The sequence below is a fragment of the Trematomus bernacchii genome, unplaced genomic scaffold (genome assembly GCF_902827165.1).
Source record: "Trematomus bernacchii unplaced genomic scaffold, fTreBer1.1, whole genome shotgun sequence".
In the NCBI taxonomy this organism is placed as follows: Eukaryota; Metazoa; Chordata; class Actinopteri; order Perciformes; family Nototheniidae; genus Trematomus; species Trematomus bernacchii.
The window spans coordinates 3540622-3567889 of NW_022987821.1; the positions used below are offsets into that span (position 1 = coordinate 3540622).

Genomic DNA, 27268 nt, shown 5'->3' on the forward strand with positions numbered 1-27268 from the left:
CGGGTTCCATGTGAAGAGTGCGCAAGATGACGGGAGGAGAGGAAGGAGGAGGAACTAGACTTCAGAGGAGTCCGCTCCCATAGGTGGGTCCTCTGTGCCCCCCCCCCGTCACATTCGTTTAAATCACTAAATGATGCGTCACAAGCGTCAAGTCTGAGCGTAAATAACACCACGTGATCCATGCGTGAAAGTGTGCGAAATGAAAGTTATCACATCAGATGAAAGTTATTAAAAGACACGTGTTGCTGAGAATGCTGCCACATGTTTACATCTGTACAACAAGCCAAACTTCTGACACATTTTGAAACATTTTCGAATTTCGTGTAAATTAAAAAAAGAACATTTGGATTTTAGTGCAGCAGACTTTACATATCTCCTCTCAGTTTGCAGCTGTATGCACTCAGTGTGTTGCACTGATGTGTGTAACTGTGTGTGTAACTGTGTGTATACAGAATATCAGCATCTGTGGAAGTAAGAGCAAGCCAGGCTGTAATTTAGAGGAACATGAGGATAAAAAGGATGCACATGATATTAATTATTACTGTGCCATGTGAATGGGTGACTTTATCTAATAAGAAAATTGAGGAACAAATGATGCATTGTTATTAATCGTGGGTTTAATTTTAAAGCTGTTTTGACTCATATCTTCACAATTTAATGCTTTTCTTTTTTTAATTGCATATAATGCTCATTATTTACAGAGAAATGCATATAGCAAAGAATACACACATTTTATAGCATAAAAATGACCAAAAAAAACATTATGCTTCCTTAATAACACAACACAAAAATCAATATAGGGGTTTCTACTTAATTTTCCTTCTCAAATTGTAATAAATAAGCAGAAAATCGATATGCAAATTATGCATTTTGTGTTTTCCAAATCTTAGGAAAACCCCTTGAATATGAACCGCTGATAGCTCATCATCTGTCCATGGGACTGCAGGGGGGGAGAGGAGGTGGCAGTAAATATCAGGTGCTGCAGGCTGCTCAGACTAAAGAGAAATACCTTTCCACTAAATAAAGAGTGGAGAGCAGCAGCAGGTGTTCTGCGTCGCCTTCTCATTCAGACTCCTCTCCAGTGACGTGAGAAAGTCTCAGGCCTGCAGCTTTCAGATGTGCACCTGAGAAGGTAAAGCTTCATATTTACCCCGTGCATCAGTCAGGGTTCAAGTTATTTAACCTGATTTTATTTTTCTGGGTTCAAACCAACAACTTCCCCCTGCAGAAAGCCATTGATGCCACCACTCAGTTATTGTGAAGAAGTTCTCAATACATGCTCGATACTAAATGCACCATTCCCTCACATATATGTCTGCTTTCTCTTAGGAATAATATTACAATCTTGCCATTTCCTTTCAAGATATTCAATTAGAGTGGGCGTATTCATTGTTTTAAATGCTTAAAGGCTAAATGTATGGTGGCCGACAGGTGCAAATGTGCTGCAGTTTCAGAAACGATGCAGATATAACAACACAAATGTGCCAAAATGACTCGAAGAAACCTCACAGAATGCACAGTAGACTTAAAGGGAAACTCCTTGTTTATCCCTCCCTGTCATCCCGCAGTAAAACCTTAATTCATCCTGTAATTTTTTACCCTCTTAACACCTGCGCTGCGTGTTTTCAGCAGAGCATTATCACCCAACCTCCTGCAGAGCCCCCCTGGTTAGAGGCTGCTGTGTGTGTGTGTGTGTGTGTGTGTGTGTGTGTGTGTGTGTGTGTGTGTGTGTGTGTGTGTGTGTGTGTGTGTGTGTGTGTGTGTGTGTGTGTGTGTGTGTGTGTGTGTGTGTGTGTGTGTGTGTGTGTGTGTGTGTGTGTGTGTGTGTGTGTGTGTGTGTGTGTGTGTGTGTGTGTGTGTGTGTGTGTGTGTGTGTGTGTGTAAGTGAAATCATTATGTGCCGCCAGCTTTGATGTTTGTGTCCTGAGAAACGTCGAGGGGGGAGTTTCAGTCCGGCCTCTTGAGAGCTTCCAGATGTCACACGTCTTTCTTCGCTGTGAGAAAAACAAGCGAGAACATGCACGTCAAACATCTTGCAGCCATATTCTTGAAAAACTCCATGAGTCACTTTTCACACGACTGCATAGTCAGCCTTTCTTAACACTCAAAAACATGATGTTTTAACCAGAGGTGGAAGAAGTACTCAGATCCTAGTATAAGTACAAATAATATGGTACTAAAATACTCCTTTAAAAGAAAAAAATCCAGAATTCAAATTGTCACTTAAAAAATAAAATGTCAGAGAAAGCTCAATCATGGTTTCCAGCTTTGTGGACATTTCATAAAGCGCTTCACATTTGTTTTGGGAGAAACACTCCTGCAGCATCTGTAAACTCAGAGGGCGGGTGAGTGGGGTCAAAGGTCAAACAGCTTGACCCAGAAGGTCTCATCTTCAGATTATCTGAAGGTCATGTCTGAGGTCAGCTGCTTTTTACAACAAGAGAGGCTTAAAGAGTCAATTTATGAGAAACATTTACTTTTAGGAGCACATATGGACACAGTTAGTGGGAGATAACAGCAAAACAGCAACAAACAATATCAGTCCACTTAACATAAATTCATACCTATATTTGAATTTTTTCATTAAATATTTCACATTTGACTTGATATATCATATTTATGTTCCCAATATTTATGATTTCAAAGTATATTTTATTGAGACATCTTGTTTTGTTCTTCTCTCAGATCAAAAACACTTTGCTGCCATCTAGTGCAACGTTACTGTAAGGCCCAGAGGGCACTGAGCATACCAACGTTGGGCTATCCATTGCAAACACAAATCCAAATCCTTTAAAATGGTATGTTAATATAAAGGGTAATGTTTATTTCACTTTACATTCTAATACACTGCACATATTACGTGTGCTATACATTTCTTGTATGGGTGTGTTCGATTCTAATCCTTACATCTTAGTTCCTTTTTTTACAATTGAATCACCGTGTTTATGTGAAAACCAACTTTGTAATAAACCTGATTGTGATTCATTGGACTAGTCACACGTACGAAACAAAGACAGTGTGGAGGAAGTCATAGTGTATTATGTCATGAAATTGCACCACTAACACATGTTAATGTAAAACTGTTGTCTTTCTGGACAATTTGGGGTTTTGGACCTTAAAAATCACTGCAAATGATAAGAATCGAACCCTCAACATCCAGTCTTCAAGGCAGTGTCCATCCGAGCTAGCTCTGTTTATTAGTTTGTCTGAAAAAGAAAACTCTTCTCTCCGCTTATTTGAGTTGATTATTTTGGATTTTCTTTACCTGAAAAATCCCTGCAAACAATAAGCATTGAACCCAGAACCTCCAGTCTTCTATCCTAAAAAAGTCAGTAAATGTTTTTTTGTTTTTTTAAACTAAATCAAAAAAAAATGTGCTAAGGTTTTTCTATATTTGGGCTTTACAGGGTTTTAACCCTCCATTAATGTAATTATATTTATTTGTATTACCACATGTGGAATATCACACTGTGTGTTTGGATTTTCACACATGGAAGTGAAAGCATGAAAAAAGGGGAACTGTCTCTTTGCCTGTCTGTTGCACTTTTGAAACCAGGAATTAGACTGATCCAGAGTTACAGAACAGACTATGCCTGTTAATAATCTGAGTTGTTATCTCATTAGAACAATGATTAACCTGATGCTGAACACTGAGAGGTCAAAGAGCATTCCCACAGCAGAGGGCACTCCGAGGGGATCTGTGTGTGGAGAGGACGCTCTTCTCCTTATGCAAACCGTGAGTTTCTGCTTCATATATCACACGTTCCTCTTCACAGAGAACTAAAGAAGAGTCATTTGCAATGTAAATGTAAACGCATTTTACATGATTGTATTGTATGAATGTATCATTTAAGTTGAATTTAAACAGTTTAAAAGAGAATGCATGAGCCAATTCATTCAAAAAGATTGAAAACTTGAAGATTGTACAACAAAATATCTCTAAAAGTCAAAGAAAATCACTGAAAATGGGGTAAAAAGTAGATTTGTTTTAAAGCAGTGTTTATTAATGGGATAATGTGTGGGGGGTTTTATTATAGAGGGCACTGTGGATTTAAGTGACATATTTCAACTCAGGTTGTTTGATAGCTGGTTTAATATTCAATATTTACTTTTTAATGGCATTTAATGTGAGGTTTTAATTAACAGCATGACAGTATTCTTGTACACAGATGCATGTTGGATATACCATATACTTTACAGTACAGAGAATGAGTGAAATAAAATAATGAGAAGACAGTTTTCATTTATATTGTAGATTAATTTTGTATGCACATACTTTAGTTAATTTTCTAATATATATATATTTATTTATGCACAGGTTGTTGTAATTAACACCTCTATAGACTATTAGTAAAATACTTTCAGCAGCTCTTAAATCAGTGCTGAGTCTTCCTCTGTAGTTCAGATTCAGATTCAGATTCAGATTCAACTTTATTGTCATTACGTAGTACATGTACTAGTGACGAAATGTGAGTTTAGGCATCTGACCAGAAGTGCAAAATAGCAGTGCATTAGTCTACATAGTAAGAATAATTGTACATGGAATTATTATAAATAGAATAATTATAAATAGGCTATAAACAGATTAATCTATAGGGGAGACCAGGGATAGTTGCAACACTTTTTGGGTTTTTCCCCAATAAGTAAAAAACCATTTACAATAGGATAGCCATTTTGCTATATTATACATTATCAATATGTCAGCTACTGAAACAATGTATTTAAGATGTTTTTATGAAATAAGTACAGGTTGGAAAATGTATTTTTTTTTAAAAACTCAACTGTTACAACTGTCCTTGTGTACAGGGACAGTTGTAGCACATGCCAGGCACGGTTGTAACATGTTAATAACGGTTACCTTTTTTCACACTACATGACAAAAAATAGGGAAAGCAGTCAAATTCTAAGGCAACAAGATTTTAATGGGGTTTCACACATCCTCCAACAAACAATGAACAATTAACAGAACTTGAACAGAACTTAAAACAGAACACCAGAATTAATCAGATTCACAGTTGTGGCAGGTGTAAAAGGCACTTCCATCTGTGCAGTCCTTGTGTGCCCAGGCTTTACAGGAGCAACACTGCAGCCAGATCTCCTTGGACCTGGAGTAGCTCTCCAGGCACACAATGCAGTATTGGGCCTCATCTTCATCAGATGAGTCCTGTATCTTCTGCTTCTTGTTGGGTTTGTCTGACTCTCCAACCTCAGCCTCTTCTTATGGAACCGGTACAGGGTGACATGGCATATATCCAGGGACTTTGCCACTTCCCTGAATGATTTGCCCTCCTGAACTTAATTTGAGCCCATCTGCAGCAGAGCAAGTGGCACTCCCCTGTCTGTCTTCCTCTTTCTGACATTTGACATACTGTAAACACACACACACACACTTTAGGCCTACTGTACAGTATTTTATTCTGTTTATTTTTACAGGGACAATGCACACCAATCATCAATACAACTGTATGCTTGAATGAACAATTGATCATTCAAGCAAATGAGCCATCATTGTAAATGTGCCATGTTACAACCGTTCCGTTACAACCGTCCCAGGACCACCAGTCTTGCTTTCACCCCCTGTGAACCTGCCTGATTGCTAGCTTGACCCATATTTAGCTAGTTATATTTGTAGCTTACAAAACAGTGATTCTAATAATACTAGTTTGGATTCCTAGACATTTGAACTCAAGACAGTATCCAAAAAATACATCATATCATTTTAGTTAATATTTTACCTCAGAAACACACTTTTGCCGATATCTTACGCGAGAAATTCAAACGTGGCTCCGTTTTTTCTCATCGATCTCACCATCTAACTGCGCATGTGCAGAGTGAGTGTCATCACTCTAGCTTGTTTGTGATTGGAGATATTGAAGGTGTTACAACCAACCCGTGTTCCAACTGTCCCTGGTCTCCCTACAGTGTAAACGGCATTGACAGTCAAATATAAACGGCATTGACAGTAAAATATATAAACAGGTGGGTGGTGGGTATGGGCTAGAGTCTGTCAGCGGGCAGAGTTCAACAGGGTAACAGCCCTGGGGAAGAAGCTGTCCCTGAACCTGCTGATCTTGGACTGGAGGCTCCTGAGGCGCCTCCCCGAGGGTAGGAGGACGAACAGATAGTTTGCAGGATGAGAGGTGTCTTTGAAGATGTTGTGCGCCCTCTGCAAACACCGTATCCCCTGGATGTCCTCGATGGCAGGGAGTGTGACACCGATGATGCGTTGGGCGATTTTCGTCACCCTCTGCAGTGCCTTCCTGTTGAGCATTGTGCAGTTCCCATACCAGGCTGTGATACAGCTGGTCAGGATGCTCTCAATGGTGCAGCGGTAAAAGTTCACCAGAATCTGAGGAGAGAGGTGATCTTTCTTTAGTCTCCTCAGGAAGAAGAGACGCTGGTGAGCCTTCTTTACTATACTGGTGGTATTGTTGGACCATGAGAGGTTATCGGATATGTGGACCCCCAGGAACTTGAAGCTAGACACACGCTCCACCGCCGTTCCATTTATGTGGATGGGAGTGTGTGTGTTGCCTTTCGTTTTCCTGAAGTCCACAATTAGTTATTTTGTTTTTGTTGTGTTGAGGGCCAGGTTATTGTCAGCACACCTCTCCCAGTTTCCCTCAGTGCAAGTCCTCCTAGCTTCTGATTGGCTACTTCAGTCACATGTTAGTCAGGAACCCGAAAGTGTAGTGTTTCTGAACTGTAGGAGCGGCAGGAGAAAGTTATTTACCTCCTTCATTCTGCAGATTATACTCATTGAAGTGATCCAATCACCACCAACAGAGCTTCCCTTTGCCCCATGCTTCACTTTAAAGAGTTCCGTGTCTGCAGGCGCAGTAATGGACCAGTTTGTGGGTTTAACTCCGAGGGAAACTGTGGAGAAAGTGTCCTCCTCTCTGGGCTGCAGCCCCACCTCTGCTGAGGTAGCTGCTCACCTGGACAAACAGGACCCTCTGAGAGCCCTGAGGGGGGAGTTCCTGCTGCCCACCGTGGCTGACCTGCCCCCCTGTGAGTAAGCAGTTATGCATTAAAGTGCTGGTATATTTACATATTTTCTTCTTGTGTTTGTATACATATTTTATTCAACATTGGATCAGAAATACTTACAGTATCCTGGAGGAAACAGGTTGACAGTTGTTCCATTTTAGTATTCAATACATGTAAGTAAGTAAGTAAAAGTAAAAATGCGCACTAAAAAAATTAAATAAAGTAAAATATATATAAGAATATTGACTAAGACTTATTTTTTAAACTAATTTAATATTTATTGTATTTCAGAAATGAAAAGCAGAAGAGTTGTACAGTTTTTAAAGTCTGAGAATAATTTGTAATACTTCCTGTTTTCTCAGCTGACCTCTCTAAGGTAAATGGCAGTCAGGAGTGTATCTACATGGTGGGAAACTCGTTGGGTCTTCAGCCCAAAAAGGCCAGGAAGTATCTGGAAGAGGAACTGGAGAACTGGGCCAAAATGTGAGTCAACTCTCATTTATCAAAAATAATTTCAATAACATATATTTTAATGTGAAATTGCATTAAAACATCTCTTTTAATAGGGGGGTCCACGGCCACGTTTTAGGCCCTCGCCCCTGGGCCTGGGCTGAAAACACCATGGAGGAACTCATGGCTAATGTTGTTGGTGAGAACATAACTGTAATTGTTGCAAATTGAAGCCTGGCCATTCTGCAGCACTGTTATTATATTATATGAGATACGTACTGGTTTTGAATAACTCCTCTGTGCAGCAGCTTCAGGTCACTGCACTGTTTGCAGAGTGCAAAGTTCACATGTAGGTCTTCAAAACAGTGAGGGAACATTCTCTTTATGTTGCTACGAGTTCATATTGAAATGTCTGTCACGTGTCTCTATAGTGTACCCTCACTTGATTTTTATGAAATCGTGGGCTCACATAGGATTTCCAGATTAGTATCATTTCTTTATGCAAACTTATCATACATATCTTAGCAAACAAATAACAAATACAGTCCCTTCTGTGTTTCTTCAGGAGCTAAAACGGAGGAGGTGGCTCTGATGAACGGCCTGACAGTTAATCTACATCTTCTACTGGTAACATACACTAATTTTCCATAAGATCTTTTTGCATTAAATATGCATAAACACCTGTCCAAAGATTGTCAGAAGTTGTAAAAATGAAGGCAGGTCAACCAGTTGAGTCTGTGTCCTATATGTGATATCCATTAATCCAATGTAATCCACTTCAACACCAATACTGTCATTATTCTGCAGCTTTCTTTCTACAAACCCACAGCGACTCGGCATAAAATCCTCCTGGAAGACAAAGCCTTTCCTTCAGACCACGTGAGTAAACCTGCAGAGGTCAAAGTCCCACAGTGTGACACTAAAACTCCACTTTTCTATAAAATACTTCCTCTGCTGCTGCACTTTAAATCAGATTTTACTACAAAGAACTGCTGCTGCACTTTAAATCCAGAGCAAAGGATAAAGCTGACTGTGTTTAAACAGCTTTAAAGGGGCCCTCTGTAGGGAACTTTAGCCTTTGAAGTCCATTTACATGCACAACATCCTATATAACACACTAAAGGAAAGGGGGAAATCCCAAAATGGAGAATAGGGGCCCTTAACATCCATTAATATCTGAATCAACAGTCCTTTCCCTCAATACAGCTTGAATGCATGGAGTCACTGATACAGAAAACATCTCTTAATTAATGATTGTCACCCAAACCATGTTTTTGTGCCCCCCCTGTCCTCAGTACGCAGTGGAGTCTCAGATCAGACTGCGAGGGTTCGACCCTCAGAAGAGCATGCTGCTGATTTCACCCAGGCCGGTACTGGAGCATCAAACTTCACACATTATTATTATTATTTACAGATGTTATTCATCCTGTCATTTGCCTGCACACAAACTCAAATCTACTTCCTGGTTGTGGTGCTGCTCTACAGGGGGAGGAGACCCTGAGGACGGAGGACATCGTGCGGCGGATCGAGGAGGAGGGAGACTCCATCGCCGTGGTGATGTTCAGCGGAGTCCAGTATTACACCGGACAGCTGTTCAACATGGCCGCCATCACTGAGGCCGGACACAGGAAGGTATCAGAATCTGTACTGAACGTATATGTTCATCAGTTGTGGAATACATACTTAAGTATCATTTTTCAGGGACTTGTGCCTAAGTATTTCCATTGCATGCTTATTTTTCTACATTTGCTTCACTACATTGGGGGAACATTTTTTTTTTTAGTGCTCTGGATTTATAAAAGAAATATTTAGCCATGCATTTAGTGACTAGTTCCTTTGCAAAGTTAGATTATATATAGAAAAGAAAACACTGCATGATCTAAAATAGTTCAAATGTTCTCTGTGTTTCAGGGCTGTTTTGTAGGTTTTGACTGCGCTCACGCTGCAGGAAACGTCGAGCTGAAGCTCCACGACTGGGGGGTCGACTTCGCCTGCTGGTGCTCCTACAAGGTCAGCTGACATCTGATTTAAATGAGAGTACAGATACATGAGGATACTAAAGTAATGACTGTCTGCTCACAGTATATAAACTCAGGTGCTGGCGGGATAGCCGGGGCGTTTATCCACGAGAAACACAAAGACACTGTCAAGCCTGCGTGAGTCCTGACACCTCCGACGCTGTGATTTCAATCATTCTTTGTTAAATTGCATAACAAGCAACTTCAAGGAGAAACATAACATTATAAAAAATACTACAAATGTCCTTTTAACTTCCTTTTCTTCTTCTGTCCCGTGTCCTGCAGGCTGGTGGGCTGGTGGGGACATGACCTGAAAACTCGCTTCCGGATGAATAACGGTAGATAAAATACATACAAACTTCCAATCAACCTTTCATGTCAGGGAGGTGATTTTAAAATGGTTTTATGCTGCCATCTTGTGATCCCTTTGGGTGTTATATCTACAATACCTTTTTGGCTCTCTATCCATAATAACTATTAATGTAAAAAAATACACATTTTTGTTTTTCTTAATTGTCTCAAACCACTGTATTTGTACTGTGACTGTGTTTGTGTCCTCAGTGTTGGACCTGCAGCCCGGTGTGAGTGGCTTCAGACTCTCCAACCAGCCCATCCTGCTGGTGTGCCCCCTGCAGGCCAGCCTGGAGGTACTATAACTTAACAAAAAATATGCTCTCCATTTTTTATTTCTTCATTGTTGATGTTACATTGTCATTGTCCTGTAAAAAGCACCAACACTTAACTATTTGACTGCATGTCAACAGTATGAACATCAGCTGATATAATAGTCTTCTTGAGAAGTGATTAGCCTGGTCATAATTTCCCCTTTCCTCCAGGTGTTCAACATGACGAGCATGCAGGAGCTGCGCAGGAAGTCCCTCCTCCTGACGGGGTACCTGGAGTTTCTGATCCTGCATTATTTCCGTGAGGACGCCTCCCAGCCGCACAAAGCTCACGTGCGCATCATCACGCCCTCCGACCCGCAGCAGAGGGGCTGCCAGCTGTCGCTCTGCTTCTCCGTCCCCATCAGGACCGTCTTCCAGGAGATGGAGAAGAGGGGAGTCGCCGTGAGTACAGACACGATTTTAGAGGACTGTTTTTGTACTGGAAAAATCCACAACATCAGTTTGAATCTGGGAGTAATCTGCATCAAGAGTTTCTGATGTTTGTCTTTGTTCAGTGTGACATGAGGGAGCCCAGTGTGCTGCGGATCGCTCCGGTGCCGCTCTACAACTCCTTCACCGACGTTCATCGCTTCATAGAAACTCTGCGAGACGCTCTCACTGCCAGCAGCACATAAACACAGAGGTGTGTGTTCTACTCTGACCACACACATACTCACCACTCAAGCCTATGATCTTAAACATATATTTCTCTAGGTTTAGGATCTTAATAAATGTTTTAAGACATATGTTTGGATGGTTTAAGCCACTTGTTTCCAACCTGGGTGTCGTCATCCTTCTTCTCTTATCTTCCGTGGACATGAAATACAGACAACAGAGGTTTCACCTTTTAGTGATGGATCAGGATTGATTGAAGAGTTGTGCTAAGGAGTTTCACACAGGTGCATTACAGGTTCACAATAAAGCAAGTCATTTCAGTCATCTGCGATCAGGTGTCTTTTCTTTTAACATGGTTAAAATAATATGGTAATTTTTTTTAGATAAGGGTCCCCATTATGTCCAGAACTAACTTTTTAGACAAGGGTCCCCACTTATATAAAAAATGTTCCCCATTATGACAGGAACTTGCTAGAGTGTCACTACTTAGTTCAGAGTGTCACTACTTAGTTCAGAGTGATACACTATACACTGACGTCATAACTAAAGCTTGTTGTTGTCAGTATTAACGTTTAGATCGCTTTTGTGGAAGAAGTACTCAGATGCGTTTCAAAAGTTTGTTATTACTTTAGCTAATAATCTAAACCTTAAATAAAACTAGTCACAAAAGCTGTCAAATAAATGTAGTGGGGTTAAAATTGCATTACTGGCTTCTAAAATGTCATACAGTAGCATAACTACAGGTTAAGTACCTCAAGATTGTACTTAAGTACAGTACTTTCCCCCACTGGCTACAACTGATGTCAGCATATTGTTATTTTATTGTGATACAATTGCCTACAAGGTTTGCATGCTATTCATATAACTAGACAGATGATGAATCTCAGAAGTTTGATTTGATCAAAATGTCAACAGTCACCAGTAATGTTCAAAATGACGTCTTTATTTTCTAGAGACTCTAGAGACTATGTAACCAAAATAATAATGAATAAAGTCACCAATAGTACGGATTTATTTTTTATAAATCACAGTTTAGAAATGTTATACTATGACTTTTTACATAATATGTTAAACAAACTATACTAAAGCTCTATTTTTAACAGACTATACTATGACTTTTAAAGTTTTGTTTAACATAGATTTTTTTATGTCTCATTCTTATGTTGTCCTTTTATTTTTCCCAAGATGACTGCAGAGTTCCTACACTACTGCACACTTTAAATCGTCCACGTGTACTTACGTATTTTAGAGGTCAGAACGGACTTGGTTTGTGGTGGGCCTATTCAATAACAAAATAGATATGTTTTGAACCCTGTTTCATAGTTAGGTCATGGAGCCACAGTCTTTGACTCTAACCTCTAAGCTATTTTGTCTCACACACTTTCAAGGTTAAACCGAGAATAAACTATGTATCATTCACTAGGAGGTGCTTGGGCTGTGTATTTTAAGGTCCAAACCTGAGGTAAAAAGCTCACATATGCCAGGGAACATCTAACTGTGTCACACCGAATGGCTCACTGTGATAAGAACCCGTCTTGGAGACCAGAGAACGTGAGTTCAAAACTGGGGTGGTCCACTGCGTTTAATGATCCCAGGTTGTGAGTTTGAGTCTTTGCCATGCAGAGTTTTAAGGTGTCTTTCCCTTGATGAAGAAGTCAAATACAAGTAAAAGCAGAGAACTGTCATCGGGTCTGATAGCTCAAGGAGATAGAAGGGTGGTTAGTAGACCAGAGGTTGCAGGTTTGAGCCTTATACGTTGCAGAGAGTTGATAGATAAGGATAAAGGGTTAATTGATTAATTGGTTAATAGAATAATGTTAATAGGATGCTAAGGGAATAGAAGAAAGGAGTGTTAGGAAGTAAGACAGTAGTGAATAGGATACTATCTTAGGAACTGGAAATGAACAAAGGAGACAAATGTATTTTAAGAAACTTTTGCTTTATTCACATTTATTCATTTTATTCATACATAGCAGTGCAGCCTTGTCCCCAAGTCTGCTAAACGTCCCCAAGTCTGTGAGGTCCATGCATTTTCTAAGTCTAACCATCCAAAGTAGAGAATGAATTTACCAAATGAGATCTAGCAGTCACTGGTCAATTGGCTCAGAGGGATAGAGCACAGACTGTGAGACTGAAGGTTGTGGGTTTGAAGATTTTCAGGTGCAGTAATCTTTAGGGTCCAAAATCCCAAATGAACAGGCCCTAAGCTCTACGAAACATTAATGCCTCAGGACAGGTGGCGCAGAGGGATAGGAGACAGGTTAGAAAGTCTGAGGTTGTGTGTTCGAGTCCTCGTGAGCTATAGTGATTTTTAAAGTGCTTTACTCAAAATGAAGAAGATAAATGCGCCCGGAGCACAGGTCTTCATGTACATGTGATGGTGGCCGGATTGGGTCTGTTCTCGGCATTAAGGCGCTGGTGTCGAGTTCGGGTCTGTCGCTTAGCATGTACGGGGTTCGATACTCGGAGTAGCTGAGTTAGGCAGAGTAGCTGCAGCAGTTAGTGCACAGTAGATGAGGCAGGTAGTTCATAGTAAGTAAGGCAGGTAGTGCAGAGTATGACTTTTTGAGATATCCTTTGTATCACAAAGTCTACCAAACACAATACCAAAGACTCAGATCAAATGGCTCAGTGAGATGCACTATTGTTCAGAAGAACTGAGGTTTTAGGTTCGATCCCCATGAGGTGCAGAGATGCTTCTGATCTTCAACACCCACTCTTCAAGTGTAGAATTAGATTACCAAACGAAAAATAAATGGACCAGGTCAGATGGCTGACTGGGATAAAACCATGCCTTGATGTCTGGAGGTTCTTGGTTCAACCCTCTTTATTTGCACCTGTTTTTCAGGTAAAACATCCAAATGATGTGGAAAAAAACGTACAGAGTAGTTTTTCGTTTACAAATGTTTGTGACACAATTGTGTGATTCTCTGATATTTCTTTCAGATGCACTATGACTTATTTTATTTCCTTTTTTATATTATTCTTTGTGACAAAGTCTACCATTATTTAAAATGAAATAGCTCAGTGGGTTACGACGCTGCTCAGGTGAGCTGAAGTTTTGGGTTTGATCCCCATGAGGTGCAGAGATTTTCTGAAGGCCAGCACCCAAAGTGTAGAATTAGATTTCCAAACGAAAATAATTTTCCCAGGTCAAATGGCTCAAAGGGATAAGACACTACCTTGATGTCTAGAGGTTCTTGGTTCAATCCTCTTTATTTGCACCTGTTTTTCAGGTAAAACATCCAAATGATGTGAACAAAGTGTAGAGAAGGGTTTCTCATTTACAAATGTTGGTGGCATAATTGTGTGACACTTAACTCAGTTAAGTTTTATTGGATGCACTCCACTATGACTTATTTTATTTCCCTTTTTTACATTTTCTTTGTGCCATAATCTACCAAACAACTTCAGACTGTCCAAAATGAAATAGCTCAGTGGGATACAACGCTGCTCAGGTGAGCAGGAGTCTTGGGTTCGATCCCTGTGAGGTCCATGCATTTTCTAAGTCTAACCATCCAAAGTAGAGAATTAACTTACCAAATGAAATGTAGCAGTCACTGGTCAAGTGGCTCAGAGGGATAGAACACAGACTGTGAGACAGAAGGTTGTGGGTTCAAGGTTTTTCAGGTGCAGTAATCTTTAAGGTTAAAAAACCCAAATGAACCGGTCATAAGCTCTTCGAAACGTAATCATCTCAGGACAGATAGCTCAGAGGGATAAGTGTCAGGTCAGAAGACCTGAGGTTGTGTGTTCCAGTCCTCGTGAGCTATAGTGATTTTTAAAGTGCTTTACTCAAAATGAAGAAGATAAATGCGCCCGGAGCACAGGTCTTCATGTACATGTGATGGTGGCCGGATTGGGTCTGTTCTCGGCATTAAGGCGCTGGTGTCGAGTTTGGGTCTGTCGCTTAGCATGTACGGGGTTCGATACTCGGAGTAGCTGAGTTAGGCAGAGTAGCTGCAGCAGTTAGTGCACAGCAGATGAGGCAGGTAGTTCATAGCAAGTGAGGCAGGTAGTTCATAGCAAGTGAGGCAGGTAGTTCATAGTAAGTGAGGCAGGTAGTTCATAGTAAGTGAGGCAGGTAGTTCAGGTAGTTCATAGTAAGAGAGGCAGGTAGCGTAGGTAAGGGAGGTAGAGTAGGAGAGCAGAACAAGTAGATCAGAATAAAAAAAATTGCAGAAAATCTTTTTTTTTTTAGCTTTTCTCCCACATTTTTGCTCTTTTTGGTCCTGAAAAGCAGCACTGCAGCCGCAGGGGGGATACGAACCCTGGCATCTAGGATTCTTCTGTGCACCTGCCCTACCAGGTGAGCCACTGGGTCATATAAAGAGGAAAGGTTTAAGTTATATTTATCATGACGAGTAATAATCACCTTTTAAAAAAAAAAAAAAATAAAAAAAATAATGACATTTATTTTATACGTCATTATTAATGACTTTTAGAAACTATTTATGATTTTCTAAAGGCATTTCACATTTTAAGGACATTATTTGCTAATTATTGTCAATTTAATTTACTTTTCTATGACTTTTTGCAGTTTAATGATTTTCTGCTCTGACTTTTTAAACGACTTTTTATGAAAAATGTCATTGTTTTTTGTAACTTCTCTTTGGCAAACATTGTAATGAAATTCTTGTGACTTTTAATCACTCTTATGAATGTTTTGCTATACTATATACTATGACTTTCCTATGACTTTTACTGACACTATTAAATTACTTGTGATTCTAAACTATTATGGCATTTCTAAAGTTTTTACTTTCCTAAGACTTTCTGAAGACATTTAAAGGTTTGCGCTTACTAAGACTTTTAAATGCCATACTTTACCACGAGTGGAGGAAGAAGAGAAGAAGTGAAGAAACCCGGCCGTCCTCAGATTTGTTCCAGAAACTCTGCACTCATCTTGGGGAGAAATAAAGAGAGGGAAGACAGCGTTAGGATTATTCTGGACATTTTAAAAACTAGTTTTTCTCTTGACTTTTTCAGGTATTTATTGTGCATTTTTAAAATATTCTTCACCTCGGGAAACAAATATTTCGTCAAAAAAGTAAGGCGTACAGAAGGGTTGATGTTATCTCAGGGACTGATGGCTGCTGTATTTCTCTACGTGGTAATTGTTTCCCTTTTAATTATTTATAGAATATTTAGAGTGGTTAAATGTATTCTTTCTGCATTAAGTACTTAAGTACATTTGACTGATTAAACATATATTTTCTCAAGAAATATCAACATGATTTTTTATGACAAATACAATAATGCATTTGTCACGGTTTCCTAAACTATGAAATTAAATCAAGCCATTCTACATCAGCTCACCTTCTACTCATACTTCAAATAAAGGGTCCAAAATAACCTCCTCCCCCACTGGTTTCAGTGATTTGAAGATGATAAAACAGCTTTACATTTGTCAAAATACCTGTCAGAAAATAGTAGATAATGAATCTCGTGTATTTCAACAAGTAGCTTCATAGATGTTACTAAAAGTGTTCAAAGTAAATCCGTTTCTGAACACATTCAGGAGACTGATGCACCACAGGAGATTTAAAATATCTTAGTATTCAGGACAACAAAAACAGTTCTGTTGGCACAGAAAGCTTTTAAAATTAAAAACATAAAAAGGTAAACATTAAACGATATAAATACAATATACATGTAGTGTCTTACATAAAACAGTACTGTTTACACTACGCCATTGTGAGGTTGTAAACACGGAAGTGGAACGTGACAAAAACACATTCAGACCTTTCTGATAAATGTTAGCGTTACTGTGAGTAAACCTGACCCACGCGTAAAACAACAACACTATCTACTAACAGTATTTACTTACCTACCAATGTTGACGGGATAGCAGAATGCGCAGGTTGATTGTAGTGAAGGGAAAACGTCAACAAGTTATTCTAGACCGGTGCCATGCTGCTTCTCTGCACGATGAGACTTCCGGGGTGTTTCCTGCAGAGTGACTCTTTCCCTGCAGAGTCCCATGTGGAAGTCTCATCGTGCAGAGCTAAGCAGCATGGCTCCGGTGTGGAATAACTTGTTGACGTTTTCCCTTCTCTACAAACAACCTGCGCATCCTGCTATCCCGTCAACATTGGTAAGTAAATACTGTTAGTAGACAGTGTTGTTGTTTTACGCGTGGGTCAGAGTGACTCTTTCCCTGCAGAGAGGCTCAGCTGCTGAACGCATGTAAACAACGTAGTAAACTATCATCAAAAGTGCAGCAAAACTGTGGATTAAAAACGTGCAGAGAAGCAGCATGGCACCGGTGTGGAATAACTTGTTGACGTTTTCCCTTCTCTACAAACAACCTGCGCGTAGTAGCTTTAAAGCACTTTTTCAGTGGACATTTGATGCATTTGTGGATAGTAAAATATGTATCAACTTCTCTGTAGCATCCACAAATCCAGAAGAAGTCCCAGTACATCAAGTATCTGTGCTGCGATGACGTCAGGACCCTGCACCAGTGGGTGAATGGGATTCGCATTGCCAAGGTACGTCTACTAATCGATCGAGTCCAAACAATGTTCTCTCACACTATGTAAAGTATGTTAATTAGTTTATCTCATTTTGTGTTTGTTTGTAGTATGGTAAGCAGCTATATGTGAACTACCAGGAAACCATGAAGAGGACAGAGGCGGCCTACGATTGGTCCTCTCTCTCGACCGCCAGCATCCGATCAGGCTCCAGCTCCGCCAGCATACCTGGTGAGTTTAACACAACAGTATAATACATAATGTGTTCCTTAGATTTGGACATACACCATACCTACATTTCCCATAATGCTGCTCAGAAGCATCCTTTGTTAGACTTCCCCTGCCCTTCCTGGTAAATGCCTGTCTTTCAAACACTTTGAGAAATGTTCTTTATAATTCAAGATCTTAACTTTTTGGCTAATAACGAATAACGTCATACTGCACATCTATTATCATTTTACTCCACTAATGATATACATTCTTTCCTGTGTACTTCCAGAGTCCCAGTCTAATCCACTTTCTCACCTTTTATTAAGGGTTTGGCTTAATTTATTAAAAATGCTGTTCTATTTTCATGGAAAACCTTCAAATAGACTTTCATTGTCCACTTGAATATAGGTTATATGACTTGCTATGGCTTAAAATGGATAATGAGCTTGATGAATTAGTGTCAAAGTCAGCTCTACTTTCCCCCCTTTAGTCCTCACCTCCTCACTGGACTCAGAGCTGGAGCTGGAGGAAGAGTCACGGCCACATTTGAGAGACACCACCTGGGTGGAGTTGGCCCGACACTCGAAGCCGACTGGAGCAGGAGAAGGTCGGCTGCAGCGAAGGAGGAAAGGGTATATTTTTCACAAGGCAGAACAGATCTGATCAGCACACTCTGTCTCAGTAAATCAGTGCCAACTCAAACAGTGGGCTGCAGCAGTCTGTCAACATGTGTCCTTCCCAGAGATAAGATATGAGTATTGTACAAGTACACTTTAACATTCAACAATCGTATTCTGTGCATTGATAAGTGCACAGAATTGTTTTATTTGCTTTTTGCCGTTTGTTGCATTCTCTTTTTATGTTACACCCATGTGGCAGCAATCTAAAACACACCATAATAAGATCCCTGACATTGAATATCTCACAACAAAGAAAATACCTGAAAAGTAAAAAACTAGTTTTTAAAATGTCTTAAACCAGAATAATCCTAACGCTGTCTTCCCTCTCTTCATTTCTCCCCAAGATGAGTGCAGAGTTTCTGGAACAAATCTGAGGACGGCCGGGTTTCTTCACTTCTTCTCTTCTTCCTCCACTCGTGGTAAAGTATGGCATTTAAAAGTCTTAGTAAGTGCAAACCTTTAAATGTCTTCAGAAAGTCTTAGGAAAGTAAAAACTTTAGAAATGCCATAATAGTTTACTACGCCACAAGTCATTTAATAGTGTCAGAAAAAGTCATAGGAAAGTCATAGTACATAGTATAGCAAAACATTCATAAGAGTGATTAAAAGTCACAAGAATTTCATTACAATGTTTGCCAAAGAGAAGTTACAAAAAACAATGACATTTTTCATAAAAAGTTGTTTAAAAAGTCAGAGCAGAAAATCATTAAACTGCAAAAAGTCATAGAAAAGTAAATTAAATTGACAATAATTTGCAAATAATGTCCTTAAAATGTGAAATGCCTTTAGAAAATCATAAATAGTTTCTAAAAGTCATTAATAATGACGTATAAAATAAATTTCATTTTTTTTTTTTTTTTTTAAAGTGATTATTACTCGTCATGATAAATATAACTTAAACCATTCCTCTTTGTATGACCCAGTGGCTCACCTGGTAGGGCAGGTGCACAGTGAGCCAGGAAGGATCCTAGATGCCAGGGTTCGTATCCCCCTTGCGGCTGCAGTGCTGCTTTTCAGGACCAAAAAAAGCAAAAATTTGGGAAAAAAAGCTAAAAAAAAAAGATTTTCTGCAATTTTTTTTATCCTGATCTACTCGTTCTGCTCTCCTACGCTACCTCCCTTACCTGCCTCTCCTACCTCCCTTACCTGCCTCTCCTACTATTATCCTACGCTACCTGCCTCTCCTACTCCACGTGACACTCCTACGCTTCCTGCCTCACTTACTATGAACTACCTGCCTCACTTACTATGAACTACCTGCCTCATCTACTACGAACTACCTTCCTCATCTACTGTGCACTAACTGCTGCAGCTACTCTGCCTAACTCAGCTACTCCGAGTATCGAACCCCGTACATGCTAAGCGACAGACCCAAACTCGACACCAGCGCCTTAATGCCGAGAACAGACCCAATCCGGCCACCATCACATGTACATGAAGACCTGTGCTCCGGGCGCATTTATCTTCTTCATTTTGAGTAAAGCACTTTAAAAATCACTATAGCTCACGAGGACTCGAACACACAACCTCAGGTCTTCTGACCTGACACTTATCCCTCTGAGCTATCTGTCCTGAGATGATTATGTTTCGAAGAGCTTATGACCGGTTCATTTGGGATTTTGAACCTTAAAGATTACTGCACCTGAAAAGCCTTGAACCCACAACCTTCTGTCTCACAGTCTGTGTTCTATCCCTCTGAGCCACTTGACCAGTGACTGCTACATTTAATTTGGTAACTTAATTCTCTGCTTTGGATGGTTAGACTTAGAAAATGCATGGACCTCACAGGTATCGAACCCAAGACTCCTGCTCACCTGAGCAGCATTGTATCCAACTGAGCTATTTCATTTGTGAAAGTCTTAGGTTGTTTGGTAGATTATGTCACAATGACAATGTAAAAAAGGAAATAGAACAAGTTATTGTGCATTGCATCCAATAAAACTATCCTTGTAAGTATGTCATACAATTGTGCCACCAACATTTTAAAATGAAAAACTCTTCTCTAGGCTTTTTTCACACCATTTTGGATGTTTTACCTGAAAACCAGTGCAAATAAATAAGATTGAACCCACAACCTCCAGTCTTCAAGGCAGTGTTTCTTCCCAGTGAGCCATTTGACCTGGGCCAATAAACTTTTGTTTGGTAATGTAATTCTGCACTTTGGGTGTTAAACTTCCAAAAATCTATGCACCTCATGGGGATCGAACCCAACACTTCAGCTCACCTGAGCAGCGTTGTATCACCCTGAGCTATTAGATTGAGACAGTGACCTGTTGTTTGGTAGATTATGTCACAAATAAAAATGTAAAAAAGGAAATCAAATAAGTCATAGTGCAGTCCATCTGAAAAAAACTGTCCTTATAAGTATGTCACACAATTGTGCCACCAACATTTTTAAATGAAAAACTCTTCTCTAGGCTTTTTTCACACCATTTTGGATGTTTTACCTGAAAAACCAGTGCAAATAAAGAGGGTTGAATGAAGAACCTCCAGTCTTCAAGGCAGTGTTTTATCCCAGTCAGCCATTTGACCTGGCCCATATGTGTTGCGTTTGGTAATATAATTCCACACTTTGGGTCTTGGACTCCAGAAAATCCCTGCACCTCATGGGGATCGAACCTTAAACCTCAGTTTACCTGAGCAGCGTAGTATCACTCTGAGCTATCAGATCTGAGACAGCCAATGGTCATTGTCCAACTGTCCAAGACTTTGTTTCAAAAAGGAAATGTAAAAAAAAGCAATTGCATAGTTGCTTCTGAAAAACTTGTGGACGTTTTCAGCCTTGGGGAAGTATAGCAGACTTAGCAGCCTTAAGGGACGTATAGCAGACTTAACAGACTATCGATGTGGCTGCAGTGAGAGCCCACAGCCACTTAGCAGACTTAGCCGACTTAGGGCGGTGGCTGGGGGGTGCCGAGCGGCCCCCCCCCAGCCACGTCAGCCCCCCCGACTTAGCAGACTTAGCAGGCCTACAGACTTAGCAGACTATCGGCAGTGACTGCAGGGCCCTGCACAGGAGTGCAGTGAGAGCCGGCAGCCACCTATCGGCCGCTTATTAGACTTAGCAGACTTGGGGACGTTTAGCAGACTTAGGGACATTTAGCAGACTTGAGGACGTTTAGCAGACTTGAGGACGTTTAGCAGACTTGAGGACGTTTAGCAGACTTGGGGACATTTAGCAGACTTGGGGACAAGGCTGCACTGCTATGTATGAATAAAATGAATAAATGTGAATAAAGCAAAAGTTTCTTAAAATACATTTGTCTCCTTTGTTCATTTCCAGTTCCTGAAATAGTATCCTATTCACTACTGTCTTGCTTCCTAACCCTCCTTTCTTCTATTCCCTTAATTAGCATCCTATTAACCAATTAACCCTATTAATGTATTCATTACCCCTTTATCCTTATCCTTATCTACTCTCTGCAACGTATAAGGCTCGAACCTGCAACCTCTGGCCTACCAACCACCCTTCTATCTCCTTGAGCTATAAGACCTGATGACAGTCCTCTGCTTTTCTATTCTATTCTATGGCTCTGGACGTACCGAAGCGTCTCCGACCAACAGAGGGGGCGGAGTCATGGGGGTCATGGGGTCATATCATCATGTTTAGTTTGTTCACAGAGGGCACTGTGCATATCAAATTTGGGCTATCCATTGCAAATACAAATCCATAAATATCCTTTAAAATTGTATGTTAATATAAAGGGTAATGTTTATTTCACTTTAAATTCAATACACTGCACATTACGTGTGCTATACATTTCTTGTATGGGTGTGTTAGATTCATTTTTTCTAATCCTTACATCTTAGTTCCTTTTTTTACAATTGAATCACCGTGTTTATGTGAAAACCAACTTTGTAATAAACCTGATTCTGATTCATTGGACTAAAGTCACACACACACAATAAACACTGGCAGGACACTGGAGTATAGTTAGAATAATTGTATTATATATTACATTTAAACAACTTTAACATTTTTGACGTCAAGACATCTGGATTCCGTGGCAAAAAGAGTCATAGTATAGTATATATAATAATATATATAATATATGAGTATATATATATACTACATATATCATTTTCCACAATATTCTAATTTATTGAGATGTAACTGTAAATGTACAAGTCTTTTCTTCTTAAATTTTGGACATTTAAAATCTGTGCTCCTTATAAGAATCAAACATGTTCATGTGAAACTGTTGTCTTTCTGGACAATTTGGGATTTTGGACCACAACAATTACTGCACATTATAAGAATTGAACCCTCAACATCCAGTCTTCTCGGCAGTGTTTTATCCCCGAGCCATTTGATCTGGGACAATTTAGTTTAATTTGGTAACCTAACTAATATGTTGCTCTGCACTCATCTTGGGAAGAAAAGAGAAGCAGGATGACGGAGTATAAGACATAAAGTCATAGTATTTCAGAAAGACAGTTTAGTATGTAGAACATTTGAGAAAAAAGTGCAAGGTCAGGTTTAATGACAATTCTAAAAGGTGAGAACATCTGTGGTGTTATACTGAGCGGTGTGTGAAAGCTGTCAAAACAAATACAAAATAATTCTTGTGACTATTTTTTTAAAACACTTTAAATAAACCTGTGTAGAAACCAAAGGGCGTGACTTAATCCACACCAAAAGAGACTAGGAAGTAAAGACAAAACTAAGTGCAAATAACAGACAATAACTGTCACCAAGACAACTTTATTTTTCTCAAACACATATTCAGAGTTTAAAGCCTTGATTCAAGTGTGCAAGTTGACCTTTCTGTATGCATTCATGACTTGAACTTCCAAAAGTACATATATATATTTAACATATTCATAGATGTAAACACCTTTACATTTTAATTCATACTGTTTCTTACATTTTTCGTTATTTATTTAGTATTACTTTGTTCCTTTCTCTCTGTTGCTGCTAAGACTCCTGAGTTTCCCTGATGAATAAAGAATATTTATCTTTCTGTGTAGTCCTCAGTTTCTGTCCTCAGCTTGCATGCAGGACGGCAGACACAAAGACAGGCGGTATCTTCGGACGGATCGTTCTGTGGCAGCTTTGAGTCTGCCACAGTTGGGACTCGCTACGCCCGAGTCAAATGGAGTCGTCACATCACAGCCATCATCCCTCCTGGTGCTGGTGTGTGCTGGGAGGCGGATCTGCTGCGACTGTTCCCCCATTTCCTCATCCTGTGCATGGCTGATGCTCCTCTGTGATTGGCCGGTTTCTGCTTCCGACTGTTGGACGGAGGTCGCCAGCAGCCAGTGGGTCTGATGATGCAGCGGAGAGGAGGTCTCGGAGGTAAAGCTACAAAAGAGAATTTATTAAAGTTAAAGATGACATCATATGCTCATTTTCTGGTGCATATTTGTATTGGGGGACTTTGGGATTTTAGCCTTTGCAGACCATTTACATGCACACAATCCTATATCACATTACAGGACAGGGAAACCCCCCAAAAAGCAGAATAGGGTATCTTTAAAGTACAGTGCCTTCTTTCAGTGACTTTATCCAACAAGTGTTGAGTTTGCACAAAAAACACAATTTGTCACCTCCTTAAACTAACCTGTTGAAGGATGTCTGCAGAGGAGAGGAGGATGAAGAGGAAGATGGCCTTGTGTGTTTCTGTGGGCTCGCCATCGTCACGTAGTCGTCCTGAGGCAGCGCAGACAAACTGTGGCTCAACTGAGGAGACATCACCATGTACCCCAGCCCCTGCTGACCCGACTCCCAGTCCTCCTCCTCTGTCAACATAGGAGGCGTTTGGCTGACTCTCTCCCTCTCTTTGCTCAGCGGGAGATGTTGGTCCATCTTCATCTCCATGTAGCCGCCAGTCCTCGACTCAGAGCTCTGATGAGGGTCTGTTTCGTGGGGTTGGAGGGGCTCAGGGGGACATTTGCACGGGCTTTCAGGGTTTCTGGCACGAGAAGCGAGTGGTCTCACACCCGCTGGCTTGTCTCGGTGCTTGGGTCGGCAGCCTTTGGAAGCCAGAAGGGTTTGAAGCTGATGGTTGGAGGTGGGAGAGCGGCTGAAGTCGGGCAGAGCTCGCAGCGCTCTGACTGTCTCTCGGACCACCTCGTGGATGTGCTGGGCTACTGCTGGGCTCCCTGCACAGAACACACATCAACAGGTTCTTTTTATTGATTATATTCTATACTGTAACTTACTTTTTTTATTTGTCATTCGAATTATCCTCTCTTATTGTTGCTGCTGCTCAAACAACTGAATGTCCCTACGGGTTTCCATTAAGGTTTCTTTTATTCCTTAATTTGATTTAATTACCTTGCTCTCTTGCTTCCATCCAGATCTCTCCAGGACCGTTGGGCGCCGACCTGCCCAGCTCCAGGAAGAAGGAACCGTCCAAGTGGCCAAAGCGGCGAACACTCAGCAGAGGAATAGTGACAGACGGCAAGTCGCTGCCTGCAGCCGCTCTGGCCAGGATGAGCGACGAAGCTGTGAGGCAGAGACGACTCTCCCCCGCCAGGGACTTGGTACAACCCAAACCCCGGGGCTTCACCGCGACGGGCCAAACCTTTGATGGAAGTAAAGGAAGATCCAGAGATTCATTTTATTAATATTGCTCTACTGCAAACAGGAAGATAATACACCTTAGGGTAATAATAATGATTTAAAACATTGAAGATCTGGACCTCTTTGAAGAAAGCAGCAGGGGGCAGAGTGCAGTACCCATCATCGTCTTCATCAAAGCCTGCCCCGTGCTCTTCATCCATCAGTTTCTTGATGGCCAGGTACCACTCCTCCTGCTCCCCCTGCTCCTCCACCACAAGCACCACGGTTTGGTTTTTGGCGTACAGCGCCACCGTGAGGCCTTTCCTGGAACTGCCACTGCGGCTCACACCGACACAGCACCTCAGGTAGATCACCCTGGGAAATAGGAATGAATAGGGTGTTAGCAGAGGTGAGAGAAGTACTCAGATCTTGTACTTCAGTGAAAGTAGAAGTGCCAGAGTGTAGAAATACTAAAAGTCATGCATTTAAACTGTTACTCAAGTAAAAGTAGAAAAGTATTAGCATCAAAATATAAGTTGTTCTGTTGGGTCCAGAGAAGCATAAATATAGTAAACATGAGCGAACATTTGCTGTCAGGCCTTCCATTGGAGAAGATATCCTAAGGTGTAGACAACATGGGTTTTAGAATGTAAGGAGGCCCGTGCAGTGCATTTCCAGAGACTGTGTAATTGTGTGTCTTTTTTCTGTATGCATAAGGGTTTTTCAAGTGATTACCTTGTAATATACAGATGAAGCATGCTTGTTTTGTTTTTCTCTTATTTTTGTTCTTGAAGTTACTTTTGCTTACCCTTGTTTGCTAGAGCCGAACAGACTTCCAGCAGTTTTCTCCACTGCTGTGAACTTCTCCTGGCTCTGGTACCACTCGAGGCGGCTCGGCCCGATGTGGCTTCCTGCTCTCAGGACAAAATACCTCCTGTGTTTGCGCTCCAGCTTCCCCAGGTATCCTCTCTTCACCACATCGCTCTGCGGCCCTGCGGAGGCCAGGAGGGCGCCGGCCAGAGAGCTGGAGGTGCAGAAGAGTTCCTCGTAGAAAGGAGACGCAGGACTCGACTGCATCTCCACATACTGGTGCCGGGAATCCTGCTCCATTTGGCGGTCGTTCATCCAGGAAAGCCGCAGATGGGATTCAGATGGCAGCCATGTTTGTTTGGAGCTGAGAGATGTCAGAGAGGAGCAGGAATTAAGGAGAGATCTGGCCTCTGCAATTTCATTCATCTCAAGCTGAACACTTGAAAACAGAGGAAAATAAAGGAGAAAATACATATTAGTTTAAAAACACAGCTCAGAAGGATATTAATAATGTCATTGTCGGTATTGTTAAATGGTTGGCTAGTTTTTACAAGAGCAATTGAAATATTTCCAAATGTAGGTTAATGCATGAAGTGTTTTTCAATTCTGAAGCATTTAACTTTACTATTACAGCTTTTAAGAACAATAAGAGGTTTATTTCTTCAGCAATACTAAAATAACTTAACTTGAAATCAACTTAAATACCCCTGAGATTCATGGATAGAGATTTTGTCAAACACACTTTATTGTAATTTACTTCTGAGCATGTCAATGTATACTGATCATATAGAAATTGTCCAAAACAAAACAATCTAAGTTGGTAAATCAACAGGCTTACACAACAATGGTGGAAAAATAGATTGTTACACTTTTCGAACAGTTTAACTATCAAAAATGTGATTTCACCAATTTTGTCTACTTTATAGCATCAACAAAAAACATGTAGTATCTTTGGGGGTTGAATCTTCTATACATTTCTGGCATTTAACCGATGTTTAATCGTAAAAAAAATGAACCAGAATGAAGGGTAAGGTAAACAAGGTAAACTACCACAGGCTAACTGGTTATTAGCCTTTAGCCTTTGACGATATATCCAATCGTATTTACATTGAATACCCGTCTTTAGCCACACAAAGTAATGTTATATCGTTATTAGAAGTTACCAGAAACTGCAGAAATCAATGAAATGTTTGGTCTCTGAGCCCAACCCACGAGCTGCGTTAGCGAGCGGCTCCGTGGCCACCTGTTCCAATCAGTGTGGCGTTCAGGAGCTCCTCGTAAAACCGAACTCTCGAATGAAGATTAGTTTAATGTCACCAACATAATAAGTTATTTGGAAAGTAATAAGGATATCTGTGTTTTATACGTATCTCAATGTGTAGACAAGATTATGATTTGGTTCTCTTGATTTAATAAGGGTTTGTGAGTAACTCTGTATTTTTCAGTGAACTTTTTAATTCTGGTTAAATGGCAGGTTGAATATGGATTGTTTTTGTTTGTTTGGTTTATCTTGTGTATTTTGTGACTAGGTTAAAACATGTATTTGGGCTCTACCTCCATCTAATTATTAATTATAAGTTCGAATTTGAAAGAGGACATATTGTGTTTATTTTCATGTTCATAAAAGTATTTTATGTGACATGTCTCCATGCTTTAATGTTCAAAAAGCTCTTCATTTTTCCTTATACTGCCTGTGCTGCAGCACCTCTTTTCACCCTCTGTCTGAAACCAGGTTAGCTGGCCGGCTTTGGTGTGATAGGTAAACCTGCTTAGAGATGTCCCGCCACTTAGCCTATGTGTTGAAACCTGTGCTGCAAATTAAACAAAATAAGTTAGATTGTAACAG

General features: G+C 40.4%; 3 protein-coding genes across 14 annotated transcripts in view; 2 read left to right on the plus strand and 1 right to left on the minus strand.

The window, feature by feature from the left end:
• kynu (kynureninase) lies at positions 1-11069 on the plus strand. Of its 7 annotated transcripts, XM_034151444.1 has the most exons (17): positions 1-83; positions 891-1132; positions 2686-2798; positions 3625-3736; positions 6835-7011; positions 7353-7473; positions 7557-7639; positions 8006-8067; positions 8248-8319; positions 8736-8810; positions 8926-9072; positions 9352-9450; positions 9523-9596; positions 9744-9796; positions 10020-10105; positions 10295-10525; positions 10639-11069. In XM_034151444.1, exons 5-17 carry the CDS (start codon positions 6843-6845, stop codon positions 10756-10758), a joined length of 1392 nt encoding a protein of 463 aa, XP_034007335.1. In that variant the 5' UTR covers positions 1-83; positions 891-1132; positions 2686-2798; positions 3625-3736; positions 6835-6842; the 3' UTR covers positions 10759-11069. The 7 variants fall into 7 exon arrangements, with proteins under 7 accessions (XP_034007335.1, XP_034007337.1, XP_034007339.1 ...); XM_034151446.1 differs by lacking the exon at positions 2686-2798; XM_034151448.1 differs by lacking the exons at positions 891-1132; positions 2686-2798 and having other exon boundaries at positions 36-83.
• Positions 11070-16683: 5614 nt separating this feature from the next.
• Positions 16684-27268, plus strand: part of LOC117499160 (amyloid beta A4 precursor protein-binding family B member 1-interacting protein-like) — a 611089-nt gene continuing 600504 nt past the window's right edge. For 2 of the 4 annotated variants that reach the window (XM_034151513.1, XM_034151512.1), the window contains exons 1-5: positions 16684-16835; positions 17134-17232; positions 17325-17445; positions 17915-18056; positions 18449-18523. In XM_034151513.1, coding sequence (XP_034007404.1) covers positions 16722-16835; positions 17134-17232; positions 17325-17445; positions 17915-18056; positions 18449-18452 — 480 coding nt within the window. In that variant the 5' untranslated portion in view covers positions 16684-16721 and the 3' untranslated portion in view covers positions 18453-18523. Of the gene's footprint in view, positions 16836-17133; positions 17233-17324; positions 17446-17914; positions 18057-18448; positions 18524-19027; positions 21364-23075; positions 23181-27268 lie in introns of those variants that run through there. The other 2 variants (XM_034151514.1, XM_034151515.1) reach the window with 2 other exon arrangements.
• LOC117499119 (insulin receptor substrate 2-B-like) lies at positions 22639-27065 on the minus strand. 3 transcript variants are annotated; one of them, XM_034151442.1, is made up of 6 exons: positions 26586-27065; positions 25421-25786; positions 24753-24987; positions 24385-24634; positions 23669-24209; positions 22639-23409 (listed from the first exon to the last, which is right to left on the minus strand). In XM_034151442.1, the coding sequence occupies exons 2-6, from the start codon at positions 25735-25737 to the stop codon at positions 23079-23081; spliced, it is 1674 nt and encodes a 557-aa protein (XP_034007333.1). In that variant the 5' UTR covers positions 25738-25786; positions 26586-27065; the 3' UTR covers positions 22639-23078. The 3 variants fall into 3 exon arrangements, with proteins under 3 accessions (XP_034007333.1, XP_034007332.1, XP_034007331.1); XM_034151441.1 differs by having other exon boundaries at positions 25421-25861; XM_034151440.1 differs by having other exon boundaries at positions 25421-27065.

What these genes read in the sequence shown, in the direction of transcription:
- kynu (XM_034151443.1), top strand. Translation starts at nt 6,456, where the DNA reads ATGTGGACCCCCAGGAACTTGAAGCTAGACACACGCTCCACCGCCGTT. An exon ending in CTGGAGAACTGGGCCAAAAT is followed by an intron (nt 7,474 to 7,556) that starts GTGAGTCAACTC and finishes CTCTTTTAATAG; the next exon opens with GGGGGTCCACGGCCACGTTT. An exon ending in CCTGCTGGTGCTCCTACAAG is followed by an intron (nt 9,451 to 9,522) that starts GTCAGCTGACAT and finishes GTCTGCTCACAG; the next exon opens with TATATAAACTCAGGTGCTGG.
- LOC117499119 (XM_034151440.1), bottom strand. Translation starts at nt 25,896, where the DNA reads ATGTATTTTCTCCTTTATTTTCCTCTGTTTTCAAGTGTTCAGCTTGAG. An exon ending in TTCGGCTCTAGCAAACAAGG is followed by an intron (nt 24,988 to 25,420) that starts GTAAGCAAAAGT and finishes CCTATTTCCCAG; the next exon opens with GGTGATCTACCTGAGGTGCT. An exon ending in GATGGAAGCAAGAGAGCAAG is followed by an intron (nt 24,210 to 24,384) that starts GTAATTAAATCA and finishes TGTTCTGTGCAG; the next exon opens with GGAGCCCAGCAGTAGCCCAG.